We start from the raw sequence: 23,253 nt of genomic DNA on the forward strand, positions 1-23,253 counted from the left end.
GGGGGGACAGGAAGGGGTCTCCCTTGACGGCCGGCCGGAGCTGGATCTTTCTGGCCCCAAGTGACAAAACCCGGGCCGGACTGGTGTCCCCAAAAAAGACAGCTACTGGCTCGCCAGAGCCCCCAAGGCGGGGCGTGGGTGGGGCTTCACAACATTTCGTTTAGGATTTCATTTACCGACCATATTTTTCGGGCTCTAAGAGGCACTCCCCCCCCACATTTGGGAGGAATAATGGGGGTTAATGCTGCTGTTGAGTTCTGTTTCCATTTACATTGGTGAAATATTATGTTATTTACGTTATTACATATTTTAACACATTTTTTGCTTTAAAATTTTTTTCCCCTATTTTTCTCCTCTGAAACCTAGGTGTGTCTTATGGTCCAAAAAAACCCGCGGCATTTATTTGTAGAGAGAAGGAGCGGAGAAAGACAGAGAAAGAGGAACATTGACGCAAGAGAGAAACACGGTGGCCTCTCATGTGCGTCCCTGCAGGGACCGGACCGGACCCCAAACCCAGGCCTGTGCCCCGGCTGGGTGTCGAACGAGAGACCGTTCGCTCTGCGGGACGACCTCCAAGCTACCGAGCCACACTGGCCAGGGCTTAATCCTGTTTTTCATGTTCTGCGTCTTGAGATGGTTTGACACCTTTAAGCGTCTGGCCTGCTGAGGAGAGGCTGCCTCCCCCAGGGGGGGCCAGGTCTGAGAGAGCAAAGGGCGGGGAGGCAGGGACACCCCCCAGGGCGAACCCACCTGTCCCAGCCCCCAGCCAAGCTGTCCCCTGGTCCTCCCGCCCTCACCACCCCCCCCCCCGGGCCAGGCAGCCGCACGCAGACCCCTCAACCTGAGCGGCCCCCCTCACCCGTCTCTCTCTCCCGAAGACCCCGGGGAGGCCCTGGCCTGGGCGCCCCCCTCTCTGGCTCTGCCCCGAGCTCGGACTAAGCCGGCAGCTTCCCCGCGGCCCTACGTGGGCGCTGCGCCTGTCCTCCCTAGGGAGTAACATCAGACGTCTCTTCCAGTGGCATTGACCTCTCCACGTCCCTCCGTCGTCACCTCCACAAATCATGTTACTCGCAGGCACCAAGATGGAGGCCTCACACACATACTGGGGTACAGCGTTATCACCAGGACTGAGCCCTGCTTCCCTCCGCCCTCTCCCCGGACCCCCGCTGCACCTGCTGCCGGAGCTGCGGATGCGCGTCCCGCCAGGGTCCGGAGCCTGCGCCGACCCCCGGGGGGCAGGCCCTGTTCTGGACTCGGGGCAGCGCGCACCTGGGCCAGACCGGCCGCCTTCGTGCTGTCGCCGCCTGGGAGTCCCCGCTCCCTTTCCCGGCTCAGCCCCCGGCAGCCCCTCTGCGGAGCCACCGCTGACCTCGACGGGCAGTTCCTCTGGGTCCTCGCCTCACTGCAGGCGCGTGCGTGCGCACGTACACACACGTGTACGCACGCGTGTACGCGCACGTGCATCTCTCCCCCCCCCAACAGCACGGAGCGCCTCGCTGTAAACATTTGCTGTTATAAGCACCGTGCCCAGTGCCAGACATTCCAGACAACGCGGACAGACGCGAAGAACAGAGCCCCCTCCCGCTGTCCTCGCCCCAGCACCCGGGGTGGGGGGGAGCACCTCCTCTGCGCCCGGGGAAAGCGAGCTAACGGCTTAGAGGGCGTCCCCAGGAAGACAGGTTTTTGTTTGTCCGGGCGCATGAGATCACGTCCCAAACGTTCTTTCACGCCCCGACGCACACCCAGTGGCCTGTGGGGGGCGCTGTTCCCACCGGGGCTGATGCTCCCGGCTCGTCCGGACGCCCGCGTGCGGCCGGGCCAGACCTGCCGATGGACCCGGCTCTGAGGGCCATGGGGGCTCTTCCAGTTCGTGTTTTACACTCATGCACACGACGCCGGACGGACACCGCCCTGAGGGAGCGGAGCCCCCCTCCCCCCGCTCGGTTGCGCGCCCACAACCAGATCTGACCGTGCGTCACTTACGGGTGGGCGGCATCTTGAGCCGACAGACCCGGGAGCCCGGGGAAGCACGCGTGGGGAAGTGCCCCGTGTGTGGACGGAGTCTCAGCGCCCACGTGGCAGATGGGAGAGAAATACCAGGAACCGGGGAGGGCACACTCTGGGGGTCCCACGGGGGTGGGCGGGTGTCAGGCCCGCGGAGGAGAAGCCGCTTTGGGGGGCAGCACCAGGCTGCGGGGGTGAGGACGAGGAGCCCGCCTGCCGTCCCAGGGGGTAGAAGCCTCTAGGCCCGGGTCGCGTTCTGGGCCCCCGCCACTCAAAGTGTCAGCCCCCAGGCCCTGCGGGGTCCGGGAGGCCCCTGGGAACCAGGAAGGCGCCCGGAGCCCCAGCCGGCGAGGTGGGCGGGGCCGCGGGGGGCGGGGCCTGGGGGGACGCGGACTGACCTTGTAGGTCAGCCGGCCCTTGGCCAGCCGGGGGATGAGCTTGGCGGCGTTGTAGATGTCGTTGACGAGGCCCTCGATCAGCGCCAGGAAGCCGTGCTCCGCGCCCACCTCCAGCGTCGGGCTGAAGGTCATCCCCTCCTCGCCCAGCTCCATGCGGATCTCGAACAGTGGCCATATGCCCTCCTGCAACGGCGGTCACGGGGTCGGCGCCCCGCCCTCGGGGGTGGGGGGACCAGCCTCAGCACCCAGCGCTCACTGCGGACTCCACGGGGGGGGGGGGGCGCTAAGTCCCGCGGGCCCCGTGGCCCCTGGTGCAAATGGCGTGAAGCCAGAAGGGGCCGGAGCGGCCGGGGGCAGGGCAGGACGAGACAGGACAGAGGCTGGAGCGCAGACCGGGGACCCACGGCCTCGGTTCGAAGCCTGTGCCTGCTGCTTACCAGCTCTGTGGGCCCCACCCCTTGGGTTTCCCAGATACGAGGAAGGAGAAAACCCGTTTTCTAGAGCAGAGACAACAGTCGTCCCGTCTCTCTGGGTGACTGCGGGGACTGGATGGATCCAGAACGCATGAGGCCTGCCGAGTGTGGGCCGGCTCCCCGCCCAGGGCTGGTGGCCATGGCCACCGTGTGGGGCACAGTCGCCGCCAGGCCGGAGCCCTGGGCCGGGGCCGCTCCAGGAGGGGCGAGCCCTCGTGTCCCTTGGTGGGCCCCGCTGGAAAGGCTCGAGCACGCGGTGGCCCTGTTTGCCCCCGGTTGCCCCTCGTGGGCCCGCCGGGCAGACAGGGCCGGCCTCGCTGCAGGGTGGCCGGTGGGCGCCCTCCATCTTTCCAGTCCCTACCAGGCGGCAGCACGGTGCCCACCCACCTTCGCCCAGTGGCAAGGCGGGCCGGCTCCCACCCAGCCCGTTTACAGAACGGCAGACAGAAGGTGGCCAGGTGTCCCAAGTGCCGGGCACCAGGGACAACCTGGGGTGCGGGACTCTCACTTTTACAATGGGGACCAGCTGCCCCCACCTCCCCGGCCAACTTTACTCCTCCTGTTTATCGGGAACTCACTAGCCTGAGCTCTCGCCGGAAAACGTCGCCCGTGGGTGCCCCCCTGAGCCTGGTGCGGGCACCGTGGTATCCACGAGACACACACAGCCGTGTGCACGCGGATGTGCGGACGCCTCCTGCGTGTGCCGCTCACCTCCGGCACCATGTTGTTCATGAGGTAGTTCAGCGAGCGGCGGACGAAGTTGTCGAACTCGTCCAGCACCATGTTGTCGATGTAGCTGACGTAGTCCTTCCAGGCCTGGCTGGTGGTGTTCGCGCGCAGCAGCTCTGCGTTTTCCTGCGGGCGGGGCCGCGCGGCGGGCCGTCAGCTCCCCGGCCCGCCCGCCCCCGCAACTGCACTCCAGACCCCACCCCCCGCCCGGCGCTGCCGCCCTCGCCAGGCCTGGCGTCCTCTGATCTCTTTGGTGTCCCCTCAGAGGTCACCTCCTCCCAGGGGACCTCCTGGCCTACCCCCACCCAGCTTCTGATTGGTTCCTGTCCCCGCCCCCCTGCTTGCATTCCCTTTAGCAATGCATTATTTGTGTCAGGGCACAGGGGGCAACACTGAGTCTTTTTTTTTTTGTCTTTGGTCTGTATCTCCCCTTGGTGCCAAGCTTCATGGGGACGGAATTTACTGTCCTTTCCACCATTGTACTTCCAGCCTTCAGCAGTGCGCCTGGGACAGAGCATGCGCTGATGGGTGGGTGGATGGGAGGACGGATGAGTGGACAGATGGATGGATGATGGACGGATGGGTGGGTGGATGGATGATGGATGATGGGTGGATGGGTGGATGGATGATGGATGGATGGACGGATGGGTAGATGGGATGGATGGATGATGGATGATGGATGGGTGGATGGATGGATGGATGGATGGGTGGATGGGTAGATGGACGGATGGATGGGTGAGGGATGGGTGGGTGAATCTGTGGGACACCAAGGGCCACAGGGGAACACAAAGACGAATACGACCAGGTCCGCCCCTCCCCTCAAACAGTTACATTTGACTGAGAAGGGAAGACGAAGGCTGACAGGACTCGGTGTCGGAAAGCAAGAAATCGTTCCAAGGACCGGGGCAGCCGTGGCCGGCTCTGATGAACGCTCCTGACAAGGACACCTCATCGGGTCGTCGGCCCACTGGCCTCTGCCCCCCGGGTGCCCTGGCCCCGCTGCCCTGGCCCCGCTGCCGTCGGGCTGGGCCCTGATGCGGGGACCTCTCCCTGACCCCTGACCCGAGGCCCTGCTTCCGACGTCTGAGAGTACGGACGTGTTCACCGGTCACCTCCTCCAAGTGACAGTTTCTCAGTTTAGCTTTTTAGTTTCGTGGGACCCTCCGGCACTGCGACACAGTGAGGGGAGAGGGTCTGGGAACAAGACAAGACACTCTGGGGTCCACTCAGGTCACCCCAGTGGGGTGACACCTTTCCAAGCAACGACCTGCCTCGGAGAAGAGCCCAGGACAGGCCCGCTGGCGTGACGGGCGCGGGGGCCGTCATCACAGTCCACCCCGAGGACGGGCGTCCCGCGCGGGGACACCCCACACGCTGCCCTGAAAGACCCCCCGAGCCCGGGGGAGACGGCCCCCCTTCTCAGGCCGGGGCAGAGCCCCGCCCCCACACTCACGTCAGAGACGCACTGAGACGCACGCCGGGCGGAAGGGCAGCCGAGGGGGCAGCGCGCGAGGACCCCACGCTGTCGGGGACCCTGGCGGCGGAGCTCCCACAGTGCATGTGTGGGGGGGGGACGCACCAGCAGGGGCGGGGCCCACGGACCGTGGAGACCATTGGCTGAAAGGAGTGGCCGACCCCAGGGCGGGCAATGACGTGACGCATCGTCCGGCCTTCAGCGCGCAGCCACCCAGACCCCCGCACACGCAGTCACCGGGCCTCACTCTGCCGGGGCTGCGGCCGCCGCCGCCGCCACCGCCGCCTCGTGAGAGTCCGCAGAACCCGACGCAGTGCTCGGCTCCCAGCCCCTGGTCCCCAGTCCCCGGGGCCCCAGGGAGACGGCCTGGGGGGCCTCGTTGGGGGCTGTCCCGCCTCTGCACCCGCTTTGTGTGGGGCAGGGCGCGCCGGTCGTGCCCTTAGGATGGAGGTGGGCAGACCCCGAACAAGAGAAACCAGCTTCCCGGGCCCCGTTTGGGGGGTCTGCCATTTTCAAAGGAGGGCCTGGGACCCCGGGGGCTGTAGCTGCAGACTCTCCAGCCCCCCCACGCCCACGCCCACGCCGGGCAGGCGGGCCCCCGAGGGCCCCGCGGCTCCTCACCGCGACCATGGCCTGGATCCTCAGGCCGGCCTCCTTGACCGCGGTGTAGCGCTTGTTGAGGTTGACCAGCCGCCCGTCCAGGTCCAGCAGCGCCTCTTTCTTGTTGTCCTTCCGCTCGAACATCGGGCTGGCCGACCAGTCCTGGGCGGGGGACGGGGAGTGAGGGGCGGGTCTGGAGACGGCGCCTCTGGCCTCCCGCCTTCGCTGCAGCGCGCTCTGTGGCATGAATGTCCTCGACGCCCCCCCCCCGCCCACCGCCCCGCTGACCTGGGGAGGAGGAGGGGCTGCCGGGAGCCTGTGGTGTGTGCACTCAGAACCCAGCGGGGTCTCGAGGACAACGGCAGGTCCCCTTCCACCGAGGCCCCCTCCGCCCTCTGGATGACGCAAGACGCTCTGTCTGGTGTCGCCCTCTCTGCCCCCTCGCTCTGCCTCCAGGGACAGTGAGGGCTCAGCTCTCCCGCCTCCCTTCTGCCCGGGACTTGGCATTTACACGCAGTGTGTTTGGATTCTGTTTCAGTCTGGTGGGCTGACTCCATCCAGCCATCATCCATCATCCATTATCCATCCTCCATCATCCATCCATCATCCATCCATCCATCTTCCATCCATCATCCATCCCATCATCCATCATCCATCCATCCATCCATCATCCACCCATCATCCACCCATCATCCATCCATCTATCCATCATCCATCCATCATCCACCATCCATCCATCCATCTGTCCATCTCTCCATCCATCCATCATCCATCATCCATCCATCCATCCATCTCTCCATCCATCCATCCATCATCCATCCATCCATCCATCATCCATCCATCCATCCATCATCCATCCATCTGTCCACTCATCCATCCTTCCACCCACCCACCCACCCATCAGTGCATGCTCTGTCCCAGGCGCACTGCAACTACAATGGTGGAAAGGACGGTCAACTGTTTCTATTCCAATTACTTGGTGTTCTCTTGAAGCCAGGCGGCCAGATACCACCTGCTCGTTTTTGCCGTCAACTCTCAGACAGGGCCAAAGGTGGGAAGACTCAAGGCTGGGAGAGCTGGAGTTCTCTGAGATACTGCTACCTCTGCACTCAAACCTGAGCGTGCTGGCCCCTCCCCTGTCCCCACTGGGCATGAGGCCACGCCCCTTTGCCGCTGAGTGGCTGCAGAGGACAGGGCTGGGGCCGCGCCTAGAGGGGTCAGCTTGGTTCTTGCTGTGACCGGCCAGCTCGCCCCTGCCGGGTGGGCGGGAGGTCTGTGTCCCTCTTGGGTTCACGTGCTGAGGTCCTAGCCCCCCCCGGCATGATAGTATCTGAGGGGGCCTTGAGGAGATGACTAGACTTAGATGAGGCCAGGAGAGCGGGGCCCCCATCATGGGATCAGTGTCCTTAACGGGGGGACACAGTGAGAAGGGGGCCGGCCACCTGCCAGCCAAGGAGCGAGGCCGCAGGAGAAACCAGCCCTGGCAGCCCGGTCTCCCACTCCCGCCCTCGGAGATGCCCAGGACACCAGGCCCTGGGCGCGAGCCTCCCAGCCTCTGGCGCTTGGTCGTGGCCCCCGAGCCACAGACGCAGGGATGCTTCTAGACTGTCGGGAAAAAAACTCTCTCCTCCTTTCCTTTACCTGGACGGGATAACTGTGCAGGGGAGGTTAAAAGAAAGGCGTTTTGGAGCAAGCGAGGACTCACACAGCTCGTCTTTCGTGCACTTTCCTAAGGGAACTACACGAGGAGATGAGCCCGTTCGAAGGAGAAATGCACCAGGAACGAAACGGTGCTGATCCGTGATCAGGGCCAGTGCCAGGTGCCACTGAGGTCGCTGGGACGGCCTGGCCCGTGTCAGAGACCCTAGCCTACCTCAGCTCCCGCGGGGAGTGCGGGGTGGGGGGGCCGGGGTGGAGAGGGTGAGGCTGGGACCCGAGGGGGCCTCAGGCCCCTCGTGGGTGGGGGTGGCCGGGAAGCAGGTGTGTGTGTGGGGGGGTCCTGGCCGTCTCATTGTGGCACAGGGACAGAAACACAGCTTCAAACCCCTCGCTGTCCAGTGCAGCGCAGCCCCCCTGCAGGTGTTGCAAACTGTCAGGGCAGCGGGTTTGCAGCTTCCTCCGGGAGAACGCCCTGCAGCTGGCTTTGCAAATGAGGGCCTTGGCGACAGACCCCGGGTCTGGGGGAGGCTCAGGGGCGGGAGCCAGGCTGCCTCTCTCTGTGGCGCAGCGAGTGCACGCCGGGCCCCACCCCTGGGTCTGAGTGCGCCTTTCCGCCTCTCGTCCCCAGCACCGGCCTGGCACAGAGGGGACCCTCTGCAGGGAGTGGGGACCGCACGGCGACGTCAGGACGGGTGGCCCCAGGGCCCGGGTTTCCCTCCCTCCCTGCCTGTGAGGCAGCGCACGCACCTTCATGGCCTGGGAGATGCCCTCTATGTTTTGCTTGGCTTTCTGCATCCTGTTCTCCAGGTTGTGCAGGATTTCCCGCATCTCCTGAATGTACTCAAACACGCCTAGGATGGAAGCAGAGAGGAACCTCACACGGCGGGGGACTTGGCAGGAGGGAAACGTCTCCGGGGACCGCCTGACCCTTGGCGTTCATCAGGGGGCAGTGCTTGGGAAGTCCGTCCGCTCCTCCGGGGCAGGGAGCGGGAGTCCTGGGGAGGGCCCTCCCCGAGAGGCCACGCGGAGGAGCCTCTGGAAGCGGTGTCTCCCTGTCCCCAGGCAGGCAGGGGGGAGGCGCTGCCCGATGTGCCAGACCCGTGACATTCAGGGCCCACCGGTGCGCCCCGCTCTCCGACCGCAACAGAAGCTCTCACGGCTAGGCTAGAGTGTCTGACACGGAAACTCCCAACGGCCCGGCCCCGGGCGGCTGGGAGACACGTGCCCCTGGGCAGAGGCGAGAGAGAAGGATCGCAGGACCCCCTCGCCCAGAGGAGTCCCGGCGGGCCCGGCTGGGGGAAGTGGACAGTCCTGCCTTCTCGCTGCGGAAGTGGAGGCGGGACAGAGGGCAGGCGGCCGGCAGGCGGGGAGGTCTGGATGGGTGGGTGGGTGGGGCGCCCCCACGGGAGGTGCCGGGGGTGAGGGGGGTCGGGGAGGGCGCCTCTGCCTGGCGGTGGGGTGGGGTGGGGTGGAGGGAGGAAGGGGGACCTGGGAGCACGTTGCTTCCCGCGTCTCTGACCCCTGCCTTGAGGCAGCCGCCCCCAGCACTGTCTCTGCCATGCCCGCCAGCACGGGGGCACCCCCACGGGCCCCGGCCTCCAGCAAGTCTAGCTGGGTGGCTTCAAGTGGCTGAGGGGTCCCCGCCAGCTCCCACGTGTGAGTGAGTAACAGACAGGCTGCACTGGGACCGCCCAGGGGAGCGGGCGCAACCCCCACCCGGCCAAGCCGAGTGACCCTCGCTGCTGCAGACGAGTGGGCCCTGCAGCCAGAGGCGGAGGAGGCCGCCCCCCCCACCCCATGTCGCCCAGGGCCGCGGGACGGCGGCCGCCATACCGTCGCTGTTCCAGAACAGGGTGGTCTCCGCGTCCAGCAGCCGCACGTCGATGGCTTCCAGCTCCGAGTGGATCAGCGGGAGCTCGATGTCCATCACCGTGGTCTTGATCTGCGGGCATACCGGACGGCCTCAGGGCCTTTGCCTCCCCCCCAACCCCGAGTCCGTGGCGGGGGGCGGGCATGAGGGCCCCACGGGGCGAGAGGCCGAGGAGGCTCCCGCTCAGCACAGGCTGAAGCTGGCGCCGCTGCTGCTGCTCTGCGAGGAGTCCCGGGGACACCGAAATGTGGGCGGTTTCAGCTGTCAGAATTGTTCCTGTCACCCAGGACTGATGTGTTTATACTTAAGCCTTTGAAAATGGTTTTAAATGTTCACCCAAGGGCACACTTACTGGTTTTAGAGAGAGGGGACGGGAGGGAGAGAGAGCGAGGGAGGGAGACATCGATGGGAGAGAGACAGGCCCACCGGCCGAGCCTCACACTCGTCGAGACAGGGACCAAACCCACGACCCTGGCGCGTGCCCTGGCTGGGAATCGAACCGGCGGCCTTTCAGTGCACAGGGTGACACTCCAACCAACTGAGCCACGTTGGCCAGGGCTATGTACTTAACTTTTTTTTTAAAGATTTATTTATTTATTTTTAGAGAAGGAAGGAAGGGAGATAGAGAGAGAGAAACATCAATGTGCGGTTGCTGGGGGCCGTGGCCTGCAACCCAGGCACGTGCCCTGACTGGGAATCGAACCTGCGACACTGTGGTTCGCAGCCCGCGCTCAATCCACTGAGCTACGCCAGCCAGGGCATTATGTCCTTAACTTTTAATTACCCCTGTTATGGGCCAGAAGGAGAAGAAACTACGGTCATTCAAAAACCCTGAGTATATAACTCAAAACTTCATTTGACTTAGAATCGGGCTGAGAAAGGCAGAGAGACGGGCACTGGGGGGCGGGGCGGGCACTGCCGGCCCGGACCCCTCCGTGGTCACTGGTGGGAGGCTGGGTGTTGGGCTGCCCGGCAGGGGCCGGCGTGAGTGGTGCTGCTGGTTCTGTGCGGTTGTGACACCACGGCGCCCGGCTGCAGGGTGCGGATTCGACACTCGAGAGCCCCAGCTCCCCAGGGAGCGAGAGCGAGAGAGGAGGGGCGCACGCAGGGTCCCCACAAATCCTTCCTCTAAGAACCAGCACCGTCTGAGCTTCCGCCTCCCGCGGTCCGCCTTCCTCGCCGCTTTTCAAGGACACGCGGAGCGGACTTCACGAGTGAGGGCTGCGCGCAGAGTTACAGCTGGGTATTAGGTGCCGACGGTTCGCCTTTCAGAGTCGTTCTGCACGCGCGTTTGGTGTTTTAAGGGGTCCCGCACTCTCCCCACCCCCACACCCCTGCAAGGCCTCCAAAGGTCTTCAGGCGACGAAGCCTGGGAAAAGGGGGGCGGGGGCGGGGGAAGAGGAGTGGGAAGCTCCCACGAGTGGGGAGCAGACGAGAGAGGAAGCCGTGAAGCCGGCTGGGGTGACGCGGGCGCCAGGACTGGGGTTCAGTGTGGGGGCGCTCGCACAGGGCTGTGGTCCCCCCTGGGCCCCGCACCCCGGCTCAGGGGAGCAACCCCTCACAGGCCTCTCCAGCGGGTTTGTAACCCAGCGACTGTGGCCGGGGCTCAGAGGGGAGCCCTCGGTGCTGGGCTCCACCAGCAGCTGGAAAGAGGCGCCGCGCGTCACCTGCCCGGGCCCAGGGCGAAGGCGGGCGGGCCGGCTGTCCCAGGGCAGGGTCCAGGGCCGGCCCGGCGGGGGCGGGGCCAAGACCCACAGCGGCTCCTCCCTCGGCCCACCCCGGGGCTGGGGGCGGGCGGCCGGGAGCGGGCTGCTCCTCAAGGCGGCGGCTCACCTCGTTGTACCAGCCCACGATGAGCTCCAGGTTGCCCACGAACTTCCGGAAGGTCTCGTGCTGGGAGAAGAGCTTCTCGGCGCTCTTCGGGATCGCCTTCTGCTGCTGGAAGTTCAGGTACTTGACCTCCCTCAGCACCGCCACCAGCTGCGGCCGAGACAAGGGACGCGGGGACGGTCAGGGGGTGGCCTCCCCGGGGCAGCGCTCAGCAGCCCAAGGGGGGGGCGTCGGTCCCCAAAGCCTCCACAGCCCGGGGGGCCTCCGAGCTGGGGGTGGCCCGGGTGGGGCGGGGGGCTGCTGGCCGGCTCAGGACGTCTCACCACCCCCCCCACGCGGCAGCCCGGGTGGGCATGTCGCCATGCTTGTCAAACAAAGGTCTGAGGACGACCTACCGGCTTCCCCTGGCTCACCCCGGGGACCCGACCCTCCCTGTCCGCCTCCTCCTACCTGTCACCGCCCGCCCACCTGCCCAGGAGACCAGTAACAGAGCCCTTCCCAGGGAGCCGCTGCCCTCGCTGCTGGGTCTAGGCCCTGCCCGTGGAGGTCCTGGTGACCCCCATGTTGCTGAACCCACAGGTCACTTCATGGGTCTTATCTCACGTGACCTCTCAGCAGCTGACCAGCAGCTGACCAGCAGCTGGTCACCCCCACCTACACACTGGACACTGCTGGTCACCACTCCCAGTCCCTCTGATGCCCTCGAGACGTGTGGGTCGGAGGGTGCAGATCTCGGTCCCCCCATCTCCCCTCCCCCACCCCCCGTGATCCCCTGACGTCATGGCTTTGAGAGCCTTCTGCGTGTGGCTGGCTCCCAAGTTTGCGTCTCCGTCTGGGGGCTCCGTCCTGACCCCTGCATCCGCCCGCCTGTGCAGTGTCTGCACTTCCACGCCCACCTGACATCAATGCGGCCAACACAGAGCCGGGGCCCTGCCTGGCAGCCGGCCCAGCTCCCCCGGAGGGCTCAGCTCCCCCAGCCGCCCCGCCCCCCACGGGGTTCCACCCACGTCTCCCCACACCCCTGGCTCCGCGACTCCCCCTTCACCCCCGCCTGCTCTGTGAGGGAGATCACAGCCACCTCCTCTGGCTCTCTGCGTCGCCCACCCACGTCCCCTCCCCCATGGGGGGACACGGCCTCCGGCTGCCTGGCTCACGGAGTCGCCCCAGCGCACACACACGGGAGCAGGTGCTAGCGCGGGCTCGCTCCGTGAGAGCAAAATCCCCGCACTCCCCTCCAGATCCTGCTCCCGCTCCCTGGGCTGCCTGGTCCCAGCCCTAGCCCCCCCCCCGGCCCCTAGCCCCCCCACCCGCTGCCCCCACCCGACTTTGCCTGCGCAGCCGGCCGAGCTGGGCTGGGCTAGGGGCGGGCGGCCAGGGGGCCCAATGGCTCGGATCCTGCCGAGACCTTTTCCTTTCTTCCGTCTTTTTAAAACATAAACCCTCCGACTGACGTGTCTTCCTGGGACCCCATGAAAGGCGACCCAGCTTCAAAACCCTGCGCTCGCTGGGGTCACTGTCCAGGACGCCAGTGTTCTGGCTCTCGGGCCGGCGCTCTGTCCCGAGCACACTTGAAAAAGCACCGACGACGGGAGGGAGCGCCGGCGCGAGGGGCACCCCCCCCCAGCCCCGCCCCGGGCCCCGGGAGACACACCCACCGCTTTGCTGAAGTTGACGCGGACCAGGCCGCTGAGGGGGTCGCGCCGGATGAGCGGCTGCCCCAGGTTGAAGCGGCAGTCCTCGTCCACGCCCGACACCCAGTGCCGGTAGGTCCTCTCGCGGTAGCTCCTCAGCAGCTCCATCATCTCGTCGTACTTCTGGTAGATCAGCCTGGCCTCCACGCTGGACATGACCCTGGAGTCCGGGCCGGGGCGTGGGGGGGGGGGAGTGAGGCCCCAGGCACCCGCCAGCGGGGGGGGGGATGTGCACACCTCCCCGGGGGGGGCCCTCTGCAGCGCCCCGGCCGTGGCCCCCCGTCTCGCTCAGGGTGCGGGGGTGGCCGGCAGCTTTCTGCTTCTCCCCCACTGAGACGCTCACTCCGCCTCCTGCAAGCAGCCCGGGAAGTCGAGCGTTGACCCCGGTACCCCCGGCCCCGCGAGGTCAGGACTGGGGCCACACCCGCTCACTGCCCTCCTGTTCTCTGGCGGACCAGCCGCAGGGAGCTGCAGGTGCTCCGGCAGCCGGCGCCCGCGGGCGGCCCCTCTTCCAGCCCCGGGTGGGCGCACCCACACCTGCACCCGGCAGGTGCTGCTAGGAGACCCTCTCCAGCCCCTTCCACCTCTGCCGTCCTGCAAGCCCACGGCGGCCACAGGCGACCTGGCCCGTCCCCGCACAGCCAGCGCTGTGTCAGCGGCCTGGGCCTGGGCTCACGAGGCTGGTCCCAGTTCACCTCCATCAGGCCGAGGTCAAGGGGGGGAGGGCCAGCCGGGTCCTTCCTGACTGCTCGTGCCAAGACGACACCCAGAGGTGGTGGGGTGGGGGTGGGGGACACGCACGCACCTCTTCTGGGAGGTCTGGGTCTGGGAAGTGGAGGCTGGGCCTCCGTGAGGTGTGGGGGCACCTCAGTGCTGGACTGGCCCCCCCATCCCCCCACCCCCCACCTCGGCCGGGCCGCTCCCCGACTCACGGGTGCTCGATGTGCTTGAGGTAGCCCATGGGCACCTCCAGCCGCTCCTGCAGCTCCAGGCTCCACTTGAGCTGCCCGGCCACCGGGGGCATGTTCCTGTGCATCGGGGGGAAGCTCCCGTCCTTGGAGGCCGCGATCTGGGCGTCATACAGCACCTTGGTGTTGTCCAGGTCGGCGTCAAACAGCTCCAGCATGACCGAGTACCTGGGCACCGCCTCGGCGAGGATCAGCGGCCGCTCCAGGAGGCCCCCGCACATGTACAGGAGCTGGGGGGGGCGTGTGGGGGGGCAGCCGGCCGTCAGCGTGGGCCCCCACTGCCCGCACCGCCTGCCCACCTGCTCCACCCTGTGGTTGCAGGCACAGCACTCCGGCTGCGCTGCTGCCGGGCGGAGAAAACGCCGTCCCGCCGAGACACAGAACCTCTCGCCGTGCAGCAGCACCCGGAGGGGCAGATGCTGCCGTGATGTTGGCCGGGTCCCAAAACCCCGGTCCTACCAGCCGATGGCCCAAACCAGGGCCCAAACCAGGGCCAAGGCTCTGGGCCAGGAGAAGCCAGGGTTTGGGCAAGGAAGAGTTGAACGGTTAAAAAGTACAATTTAAAAAAATATAAAAATCACCCTGGCTGGTGTGGCTCAGTGGATTGAGCACCAGCCTGTGAACGGAAGAGTCGCTGGTTCGATTCCCAGTCAGGGCACAGGCCTGGGTTGCGGGCCAGGTCCCCAGTAGGGGGCGCGCGAGAGGCAACCACATGTTGATGCCTCTCTCCCTCTCTTCCTCCCTGCCTTCCCGTCTCTCTAAAAATAAATAAATAAAGTCTTTAAAGAAAAAGACCACTGGGCAGGGGTGGGGGCCGGGGAGCGGGAAGCTGGGGATGCAGGAGGGCCTCACGGGACCCGGACAGAGAGAACGGTGTGGAAAGGCCCGGTGACGAAGGGCCAGCAGCCCCGCCGCCAGGGCAGGGGTGTGGAGATGCCTGGAGCGCTCTGCCCTCCCCTCTCCGCCGCGCCCCCGCCCCCCTCCCCCGCCCGCACCCAGGGCGGGCGGTGCCTCAGGCCGAGGGCGGATCTGGGGACAAACAGGGATTCATCCGCGCTCCAACCACCCGGCGCCCCTTTTATTCCGGGACACGTGGCTGCGGCTCTCGGGGGCTGCAAGGGCTGGACCCGTGTCTCCCATGTGCCCCCGGTTTTGGTTTGACAAATGTGACCAGTGCCCCTGAAGGTGACCCTTTGGGGAGAGAGTACAAGACGGCCGCGGGGGCTGGGGGAGCGAGTTTCAGGTCCCTGGAAGCCAGACGGAGCAGCCAGGGGCCCCCGGGGGGCGGGGGAAACTGAACTGCCCTCTTTCAATCGCGGCCCCTCCTCCCTCCAGTTCCCCGCAGGGAGCCTCCTGGCAGGCCAGGTCCCCGGCACCGTTTAAAGAAGGTGACAGGCGACAGAACACCAACGGTCCCCTCGCTGCCGCGCTGGGACCCCCCCCCCGACGTCCCCCCTTCCCGGGCCTCTTCCCCCCTTTTCACGTCCACGCACTGTTCTGGCGGACGGCGTGCGGGAAGGAGGCTCATTTTACTTTCTGCCAAGAGCAGATGAAGTGGGAAATTGCTCTAGAACGTTCCCGGCTGCGGGTGGATTGCTGACCGGGAGAAATCAGGGCAGCAGCTTGGGAAGAGGCGGGGGCGGGCCGCGCGCGGGGAGGGCCGGGAGGGGGCCCCAGGCCCCTCCCGTGGGAGCGGCGGCTGCGACGCCGTGACCGACCAGCCGGGTGGGGCGGACAGGGACACACAGACGGAGCTGGCGACGGGTCACACATCGCCCCCCCCCCACCCCTTGTTTTCCTTGGTTTTCTCTTTTTGATGCGGCGCAGCCGTAGAGGTAACATGCAGAAGGCGGCTCGTCCTTTTAAAGTGCAAAAGCCAGCCCTGGCTGGCGTAGCTCAGTGGATTGAGCGCAGGCTGTGAACCAAAGCATCGCAGGTTCGATTCCCAGTCAGGGCACATGCCTGGGTTGCAGGCCATGGCCCCCAGCAACCGCACATTGATATTTCTCTTTCTCTCTCTCTTTCTCCCTCCCTCCCCTCCCTAAAAATAAATAATTTTTTTTTTAAAAAGTGCAAAAGCCGATGGGGGCCGTCGGCAGGTCCAGAAAGCCCAGCGGCAGCGGAACAGGTGCGTCTGTGAGCTGAGCTCCCGGTGGGGGGTGCGAGTCCACCTGCCCCTCGGAGTGGGGACCTGAACACCGGGTGGTGAATACTACGTGGCAAAGGGGTCCGTGCGATGCAACAGCTCAGCCCCATCCTCAGTCTTGGGAGACAGCACAAGGTCCACCCCGCAGGAGGTCGGGGGCCCCTTCGCCCACTGTCACCCTCATCCTGGCACCCCCAGTCCCACCTGGCGAGCTCTGGCATCGTCTCTGACTTTTAGGGACCCTGTCCCAGAGGAGCACCTGGCGTGTCCCCAGGAAAGGGCGGGCTGGAACCCTGCGTCAGGAACACCCTGCACTTGGGCAGCCCTTGGGGCTCCGCGTCAGGGCCCCAGGGCCTGGGGGTCCTTGCCCGGCGCTGGAGGAGTCTCCGAAACGCTGGACTCGACTTTGGGTCTCAAAACCAGACAGTCCTGGGACTACGGAGGGGAGGAGCTGGTCGCCCAAGTGAAAGGAGGTCTCCTCACAGAGAGAGGGTGTGCCCCGGCACTGGACTCGCCCGGGCTGGCGGAAGGGTCTCTGGGAATGTTCAGGCACCGCCCGCCCCAGGGACCGTGGGTGAATGCTCAGCCGGCCCCTCCCCCACGCCGCTCACCTTGGCACAGGTCTCGATGGAATTGCAGTCGTCAAAGCCCTGGCAGAAGATGGTGGCCAGCCTTCTGTCCAGGTCTTGAATTTTGGTCTCAAAATCAGCATAATCGTCGTCAAAACTCTGAAAGCGAATTCAGACGTCAACCTCTTCATCGGCATGCAGGGCTGGGACGGGGCTCACCCTGACACCCTCTCCCCGCCCCCCGCTGCCGCTGCACCCCGAAGCTGGCAGGGTGTGGGGTGCCGTCCCACAGTGGAGCCTGCTCATTGTCTGCAAGAAGAGGGCTGGGAGCCCTGGCTGGCGTAGCTCAGTGGATTGAGCGTGGGCTATGAACCAAAGCGTCGCAGGTTCGATTCCCAGTCAGGGCACATGCCTGGGTTGCAGGCCACGGCCCCCAGCAACCGCACACTGATGTTTCTCTCTCTCTCTCTCTCTTTCTCCCTCCCTTCCCTCTCTAAAAATAAATAAGTAAAATCTTTTAAAACAAAAAAGAAGAAGAAGAGGGCTGGGGCCCTTGCCTTACACCCCCTCCAGGTGTCCCCCCCCCCCGCCTCGGGGTGTCATCTGTCGCCGCCCCAGCCGGCAGCCTGGGCCCCAGACCTACCGAGTCCCCCGGGTCCAGGGGGTCGTACTTGCAGTCGGCGAACACCCTCACCAGCTCGAAGACCTCCTCGTAGATCTGGGCCACCAGGCTCCCGAGGATGTTGCCCCGCACCCCCCCGATCTCGATTTTCTCCAGCTTCAGGAACTCGATGGCGGTTTTGTACAGGTTCTGGGGGAGGGGAGACCCCGGACCCCCAGGCAGCGGCTCGGCCTCTGACGGAGCCCGCAGCCCAGCAGAGAGCAGCCAGGGAGCACGCGAGGTCCCCTAGGGCCACACGACAATGGTGACGGGGGTGGGGAGGTGGGGGGGGGCGGGGGGAGGCTCGCCTGTTGGAGCCAGTGTTCTCCCGAGCCCCTTCTAGCACATCCCCGGCTGTGACCGTGGAGGAGGAGGAGGAGATGGGGCTGGGCTCTCGCCCCGTCCCCACGCCGGCCGAAACCAGCACACCGTGTGCCCTCCTGGGCCCGGCGTCCCCAGCAGGGGAAGGCAGGCGTAGGAAAGGCCTCCGCACTCGGTCCCACCGACCCTCCCCCTGCGGTCCCCAGGCTTCCTGACCGGGGTCACTCCCTGGGTCACGGACGGAGGACAACAGCCAAGGGGAAAAGCCCCCGGCTTGGGCCCCATTCGCTGCTGGCTGAGGGCTCTGGGCACGGAGGAGGCAGCTGGACAACCCAGCCTCCCCGGGACACGGACCTGTGGGGGCTGTGGGGACGGAAGACGCAGCCCCTCCCAGGGGCGGGGGTGGGGGTGGCCTGGGAGGGGCAGGCAAGGCGACCCCGGCTTCTCCTTTACCTCAATGGTCTGGACGCGACGGAAGAAAGAATTCATCCGGGAAAACGCCAGCGAGGACGGGAATTCCCAAAGCACCGGCTCCTTGTCCTTCGAGGCGAGACAGGGAGGGAGAAGGCGGAGTCCGCCTCAGACGCGCCCCCTCCGGCCGCGCAGCCCCCCCACACCTGGCCCACACCCCCACCCCCACACCGGCCCCGCGGGCCGGGCCGGGCTGGGCGGGGCCGCACCTTGAAGAAGAGCTTCATGTTGGCACAGCAGAAGTCGTAGGTGCGGTACAGCTCCCGCAGCACGGCCGCCGACAGCGCGATGTTGTGCAGCACCTCCTCGATCTCGCCCTGCAGGCCCTTCAGCACCTCCTCTGGGCCCAGGTAGGTCCGCGTCTGCGGGGGAGGCCGCACACCCGCAGGTCGGCCGCGTGGGGCCGCACGCAGGCGCACGGTGAGGCCGGTCGGAGACCGGCTTCTCGGACCCAACCCGCCTGCCCGCTGCCGGGTGGTTTTTGGGGGGACGGGGTGGCTCCCCTCACCTGGCCCCTCGCCCTGAGCTAAGGCTGCGGCGAGATGGGTTTCGGTCACAGGTGGGTGAGGCTGGGGCACCCTGCTGTGGCCCTCGGGGGGGGGGGGGCGGGGGAGGGCGGAGTCCCCCGGGGCTGGCTGACAGGGCTGAGGCCACCGTGGTCAGTCCCGCCAGCAGCCACGGATGCGACCACGAGCTCGTAGGAAGGAAGGAGAGCGAGCCGTATCCAGGAGACGGGACTAGAAGACCCCACACAGCCCCTGGCTGAGTCCTGGGGCGCTGGCACAGGGGGCAGAGCCCCGGTCCCCTTCCTCTCCCTCCCATGTGAGCTGGGCTGGGCGGGCGCAGCCCAGGTCTTGGGAGAGCGCCGGAGGCCCCCGAGATGCCACACTTAGCCCGGGGCCTGAACACCCCGGTGCCGGTGCCGACAGCTTTGCCCGTGTCCTCCTGCTGGGGATGTGGGCGGGGCCAGGCCAAGGTCGGGAGGGTGGTGAGGACCCCTTGGGCAGGGGGGTGGGGTACTGGCTGAGGCAGGGGGCAGCTACCAGTTCGATGATCATGTTGCAGAACTCCTGCAGGATGACGATGACCCTGGAGGGCGTGTTGTAGTGCTTGGAGGTGGCCCAGATGTAGCAGATGGTGTAGAGCGCCTTGGCGATGAAGGTGGGGAGCTGTGGGGAGACGGGGCGGGGGGGCGCTTGGTCGTGACACCCCGGCTCTCCTGTGCCCACAGCTCCAGGAGGGGCCGCCCCCAGAGCAGAGGGAGGGGCTCCTGGTCGCAGCCCAGCGGACGCACCGCCGTGAAGTCGGCCTGCTCCATCTCCTCCAGCAGGACCCGCAGCGGCGTCAGGTACAGGACGATGTCCTCGGCTTCCTTCAGCCCTGCACGGGGCGAGGACACAGTCGGGGGCACATCCGCCCGGCAGCGAGCACCGGCCCCCCCACTCTGGGCGTAGGACGGGCTGCCAGTGCCGCTTGCTCCGCGTCCGGGGTACCCGCGCCCTCAAAACACGGCGGCTTCTTCAGAGGACGGGGACCGGGAAGCTGCTCGCAGTGGGGGGCAGGCTGTGTCCCCCAGGGTCCCCCGCACGCCCCCCACGCCCGAAGGCACCGACGGCCCTGGGCAGGTCCGAGGCCCACCTTCGTTGACGCTCATGTACACGTTTTGCAGGGCTGGCCAGTAGCAGCTTTTGGCTTTTTCCAAGACCTCCACTATCTTGTTCACCTTGGGCCTGTTCAGCTGAGAGGGTGAGAGGAAGGACCTTAGCTTTTCGGCGGGGGCCCGCAGACCCCAGACACCGGTGCTGTCCGACCCTACAGCTGGGCGGGGGGAGCTGAGGCCGGAGCCCCGATGGTCAGCGCAGAGAGGCCGAGGGTTGGCGGGTGCTGCTGGTGGGGGTGCGGGCTGTCTGGCTGCTTGGCCGCTGAGTGCCCGGTCCCCGTAGCGGAGCGGGGTGGGGGGAAGGGGGGGCGTCACCTGGTCGTAGATGCACTTGAGGTTGGTCAGCCGGGCGTCCCAGAACTCGAACTCCACCCGGGGCAGGGGGTGCAGCCCGTCCAGCAGGGCCTGCGCTGAGTCCTTGCTCAGCACGTCCCGGATCTGGTGGGACCAGTCGATGACGATGGTCTCGATGGCGTGCAGCAGCGAGTTGTCCTGGGAGGTGGGGAGCCTGGGGGCACAGGGTCGGCCGGTGCTGGGCCGGCCTCGCCTGCGGGGCTCTGGCGGCTCTGCCCCAGCGGCCCCCAGCGCCCCCTCACGTCCCCGGGCCCCTCACAGCCACCTCGGGGAAGCTGGAGGGGTCCCCAAACCACCCCCTGAGCAAAGGACGGCTGTGTCACATGCTGGCTCCCCTTCCCCCAGAACAGAAGCAGACTGGCTTTGGAATAAATGTCCGAGACAGCTCCCCTGGCAGCAATCGGGGTCACACGGGGCGTGTGGCGGGGCTCAGAGGGGACCCACACAGAGTTCCCCGAGCGTCCCCCGCTGTGGTGAGTGCATGGGACCAGCCGCCACCCTGTCCAGCTCTGGGAGCCTCGTGCTGCAGGCAGCTGCAGAGGGTGGTCCAGCCCACGAGGTGCCCCTGGGACATCACAGCCCCACCTGCTGGAACCCCTTCTGGGCCCCTCCGCGCCCCTCAGTCCCTACCTACAGCCTAAAGCTGGCGTGCCCTTCCCTGGCTGCGTGGCAGGGGTGACCGTTGGCGCCCCGTGCCTGCCGTGTGATGCCGGGGCCTGGACGCATGGGCGTCTGTCCCGCCCTGGTGCCCTCCACCTTGGACTCGGCGCCTGGCCCCGGCCCGGTTGGGGGTGGGGGCACCCACCTCTCCAGGGACTCCGACGTGCCGTCCAGGCTCCCCAGGTGCTCGGGCACCGGCAGCAGGGTCTTCCCCCGCACCTTGCCCCCGATCACGAACACCTCGTTCTTCAGCTTGTGCACCTGCCGCACGATGTCCTCCGCCACCACCTGCGGCCACCCGCTGGTGTTCTCGCTCTGGTTCAGCAGCGAGTACAGGATCTGCAAGGGGGGAGGGGCGCTGAGCCCCGCCCTGGCCACGCCCACTCCGGCCCGGCGGGGGGGGGGCGGTGGGGGGGGACGGCGAGCGCGCGGTGCCCGGGCCTGGGGAAGCCGTGTCCTCTTGCATGCCCGGAGGGGGGGCCGGTGTCTCCGCAGGGGCCAAGCCACCACTATGCGGGGGACGCCCGGCACCCACTAGGACAGCACGCGCTCCCGGCTGGAAGCCGGCATCCTGAGCTGCGCGGGGGCACCGTTAGGGGCTGAAGTGTGTCCCCCGAACCTCGGTGTCGAAATCCTGGCCCCCAGCACCTCAGGGTGCGACTGCATGTGGAGGGGGGGGCCCTCGAGGGTGGGACCGAGGTAGAACCGGGCCCCTAGGGTGGGCCCTGACCGACACAGCGGCTGCCCTTCTGAGGCGCAGCAGTCGGGGCAGACTCGGAGGGGAGGCCGTGTGAGGACACGGGGAGAAGACAAGCGACTGCAAGCCCAGGGGAAGGGCAGCACTGCCGACACCTTGACCTTGGACTTGCAGACTCCGGAGCTGCAGGCCGCTGTCACTGGGGCCGGACCGGGGAGGAGAGTCACCCTGCTCGCGCGGCGGCCCGCTGGGTCCCTCCCGGTCCGGAGGCCGGGGGAGCTGACCGGGCCTCGGGGTCACACCAGGCAGGGGTGCGGTCCCCACTTCACAGAGGAGGACCCCAGCGACTGGAGAAGCTGAGTCACTGGCGCCCCGGCTGGGCCGCGGGCCCGGAGTGGCTGTGCGCATTGTACCCGCGAGAGCGACGCCGCGGAGGAGGCAGGACGTCGGGGGACGCACAGAGCAGCGCCCTGTTCTCCCCTTCTTTCCTCGGGGTCTCGGGACCGGGCACGCTCGACTCCCTGGGCTCACAGGGCGCACCCCCTCCGCGGCTGTGAAAAGGGACCGCACCCAGTGCGGTGCGGCCAAGGCCCTCTGAGCCGTCAGGGGCGCGGAAGCCCCCGGAGGTCTGGCCGGAACACCTGTCTGTTCCAGCGCCTTGAGGGGGCGGGGCCCGGCCTCCTGCCTGTCTGACCAGCTGCCCCGCCCCGCGGGACCGCCCTGTGGGGGGCGGGGCTCTGGGCCGCTCCCTGCAAGGTTGCCCCTCTGAGCCCTGGCCCCCCCTCGGTCTCACACCCCGCCCCCGCCCCCGCCCGGGCCGCCCGCCAGGGGGCGCGCCTACCTCCCCCACGATCACGATCAGCTGGTCGACAGGGGCGGGGCTGATGTCCCCGTAGATCAGGTTGTCCTTGTAGGTGTCCTTCTTGAGCGTCTCGGGCTTCTTCTTGATGAAGTACACCCCCTTGAACTTGAGGGAGGCCGGGAAGCCCAGGCAGGGGACGATCATGCCGGCCGGGTTCAGCGTCAGCACCAGGACGCCGACGTCCGCCTTCTCGAAGAACTCGGTGAAGAGCGCCAGGTTCTCCTCCGCCCCCGTCATCTTGTTCCACTTGTCCGGCTTGAACTTCAGGATGACGGCGGCGACTTTCTCCAGGTACTCCAGCCGGGGGTCGGGCGGGATCGTCATCGCGGCGTCTGCTCAGGCCGCCGCCGCCTTCTGTGCAGCGGACAGACACGCGGACGGGTTGGGGGGGCTCCCAGGGGCAGCCCTTGGGGACCCGGCTCTGACCCAGCCAGAGGAAGGGCTCGTGGTGAAAGTTTGCGCTGCGGGGTGGCGAGGGGTGGGCAGACCCGGGGGAGGAGCAGGGGTCGCGCTTTCTGCTGGGCGGGACAGCGGCCGGCCACCCCACTGTGGCCGGTCACGGGTGGACCCTGGCTGCAGACAGGACCGTGTGTCTGTGTGAAAGGCGGGCATGGCTCTGGGGGACAGGGGGCGGGATGCAAAAAGGAGGCGGTCACGGCAAGGCTGTCCAAAGGGGTGGCCAGAGAAGGTCGGGTTCAAGGGGCCAAGGACAGCGAGAATCAAGGCGCTGCACCCTGAGAATATGTGGGAGACGCAGAAGAGGCGGGGTGACCCCGGGGTGCAGGGTGAAGTTCATCACGCTGTCCCCGTCCCGACCTGTCACAGTGTCCCCCAACTTCTCCCTGCGCTGGAGTCTCTCCCTGCCCCCGCACCCAGGGCCCGTGGAGGGATTCCATGGCACAGTCCCCACCGGCCCTGGAGCCCGTGCCCGTGTCTCCCTGGGAGAATGCTGGTGGCCCTCCCCGGGTTCGCCGGAGGGCTGGGTGGGGACCCCCTCGGAGAAGACCCTGAAGTCTCAAGGGGCCAAGACCAGGGTGAGGAGAGCGGGCTACTCCCCGTGGGCACAGCCTTTCAAGGGACGCCCGGAGTTTCAGTAACCAAGGTCAGTGACACTTCAGTATTTTTAACCAGAAAAATTCATGCAAACTCGTGATCA

The 23,253-nt window shown here is 66.9% G+C and overlaps 1 protein-coding gene across 1 annotated transcript in view; it reads right to left on the reverse strand.

The window, feature by feature from the left end:
- The window catches only part of DNAH17 (dynein axonemal heavy chain 17), an 85,796-nt gene extending 63,375 nt beyond the window's left edge, over positions 1 to 22,421 (reverse strand). The window contains exons 1-18 of the mRNA XM_045835881.1: positions 22,077 to 22,421; positions 20,684 to 20,877; positions 19,840 to 20,032; positions 19,503 to 19,602; positions 19,159 to 19,244; positions 18,908 to 19,033; positions 18,074 to 18,226; positions 17,847 to 17,933; positions 17,055 to 17,222; positions 16,454 to 16,570; positions 13,661 to 13,926; positions 12,693 to 12,888; positions 11,041 to 11,187; positions 9,171 to 9,279; positions 8,085 to 8,188; positions 5,700 to 5,840; positions 3,587 to 3,730; positions 2,403 to 2,585 (exon numbers count right to left, since the gene is read on the reverse strand). Of these exons, the coding sequence (XP_045691837.1) occupies positions 2,403 to 2,585; positions 3,587 to 3,730; positions 5,700 to 5,840; positions 8,085 to 8,188; positions 9,171 to 9,279; positions 11,041 to 11,187; positions 12,693 to 12,888; positions 13,661 to 13,926; positions 16,454 to 16,570; positions 17,055 to 17,222; positions 17,847 to 17,933; positions 18,074 to 18,226; positions 18,908 to 19,033; positions 19,159 to 19,244; positions 19,503 to 19,602; positions 19,840 to 20,032; positions 20,684 to 20,877; positions 22,077 to 22,421 (2,859 nt within the window). The remainder of the gene's footprint in view (positions 1 to 2,402; positions 2,586 to 3,586; positions 3,731 to 5,699; positions 5,841 to 8,084; positions 8,189 to 9,170; positions 9,280 to 11,040; positions 11,188 to 12,692; positions 12,889 to 13,660; positions 13,927 to 16,453; positions 16,571 to 17,054; positions 17,223 to 17,846; positions 17,934 to 18,073; positions 18,227 to 18,907; positions 19,034 to 19,158; positions 19,245 to 19,502; positions 19,603 to 19,839; positions 20,033 to 20,683; positions 20,878 to 22,076) is intronic.
- Positions 22,422 to 23,253: the final 832 nt, after the last annotated feature.

This window comes from Phyllostomus hastatus, unplaced genomic scaffold (genome assembly GCF_019186645.2).
Source record: "Phyllostomus hastatus isolate PE091 unplaced genomic scaffold, TTU_PhHast_1.1 phas_contig_210, whole genome shotgun sequence".
NCBI classification, from domain to species: domain Eukaryota; kingdom Metazoa; phylum Chordata; class Mammalia; order Chiroptera; family Phyllostomidae; genus Phyllostomus; species Phyllostomus hastatus.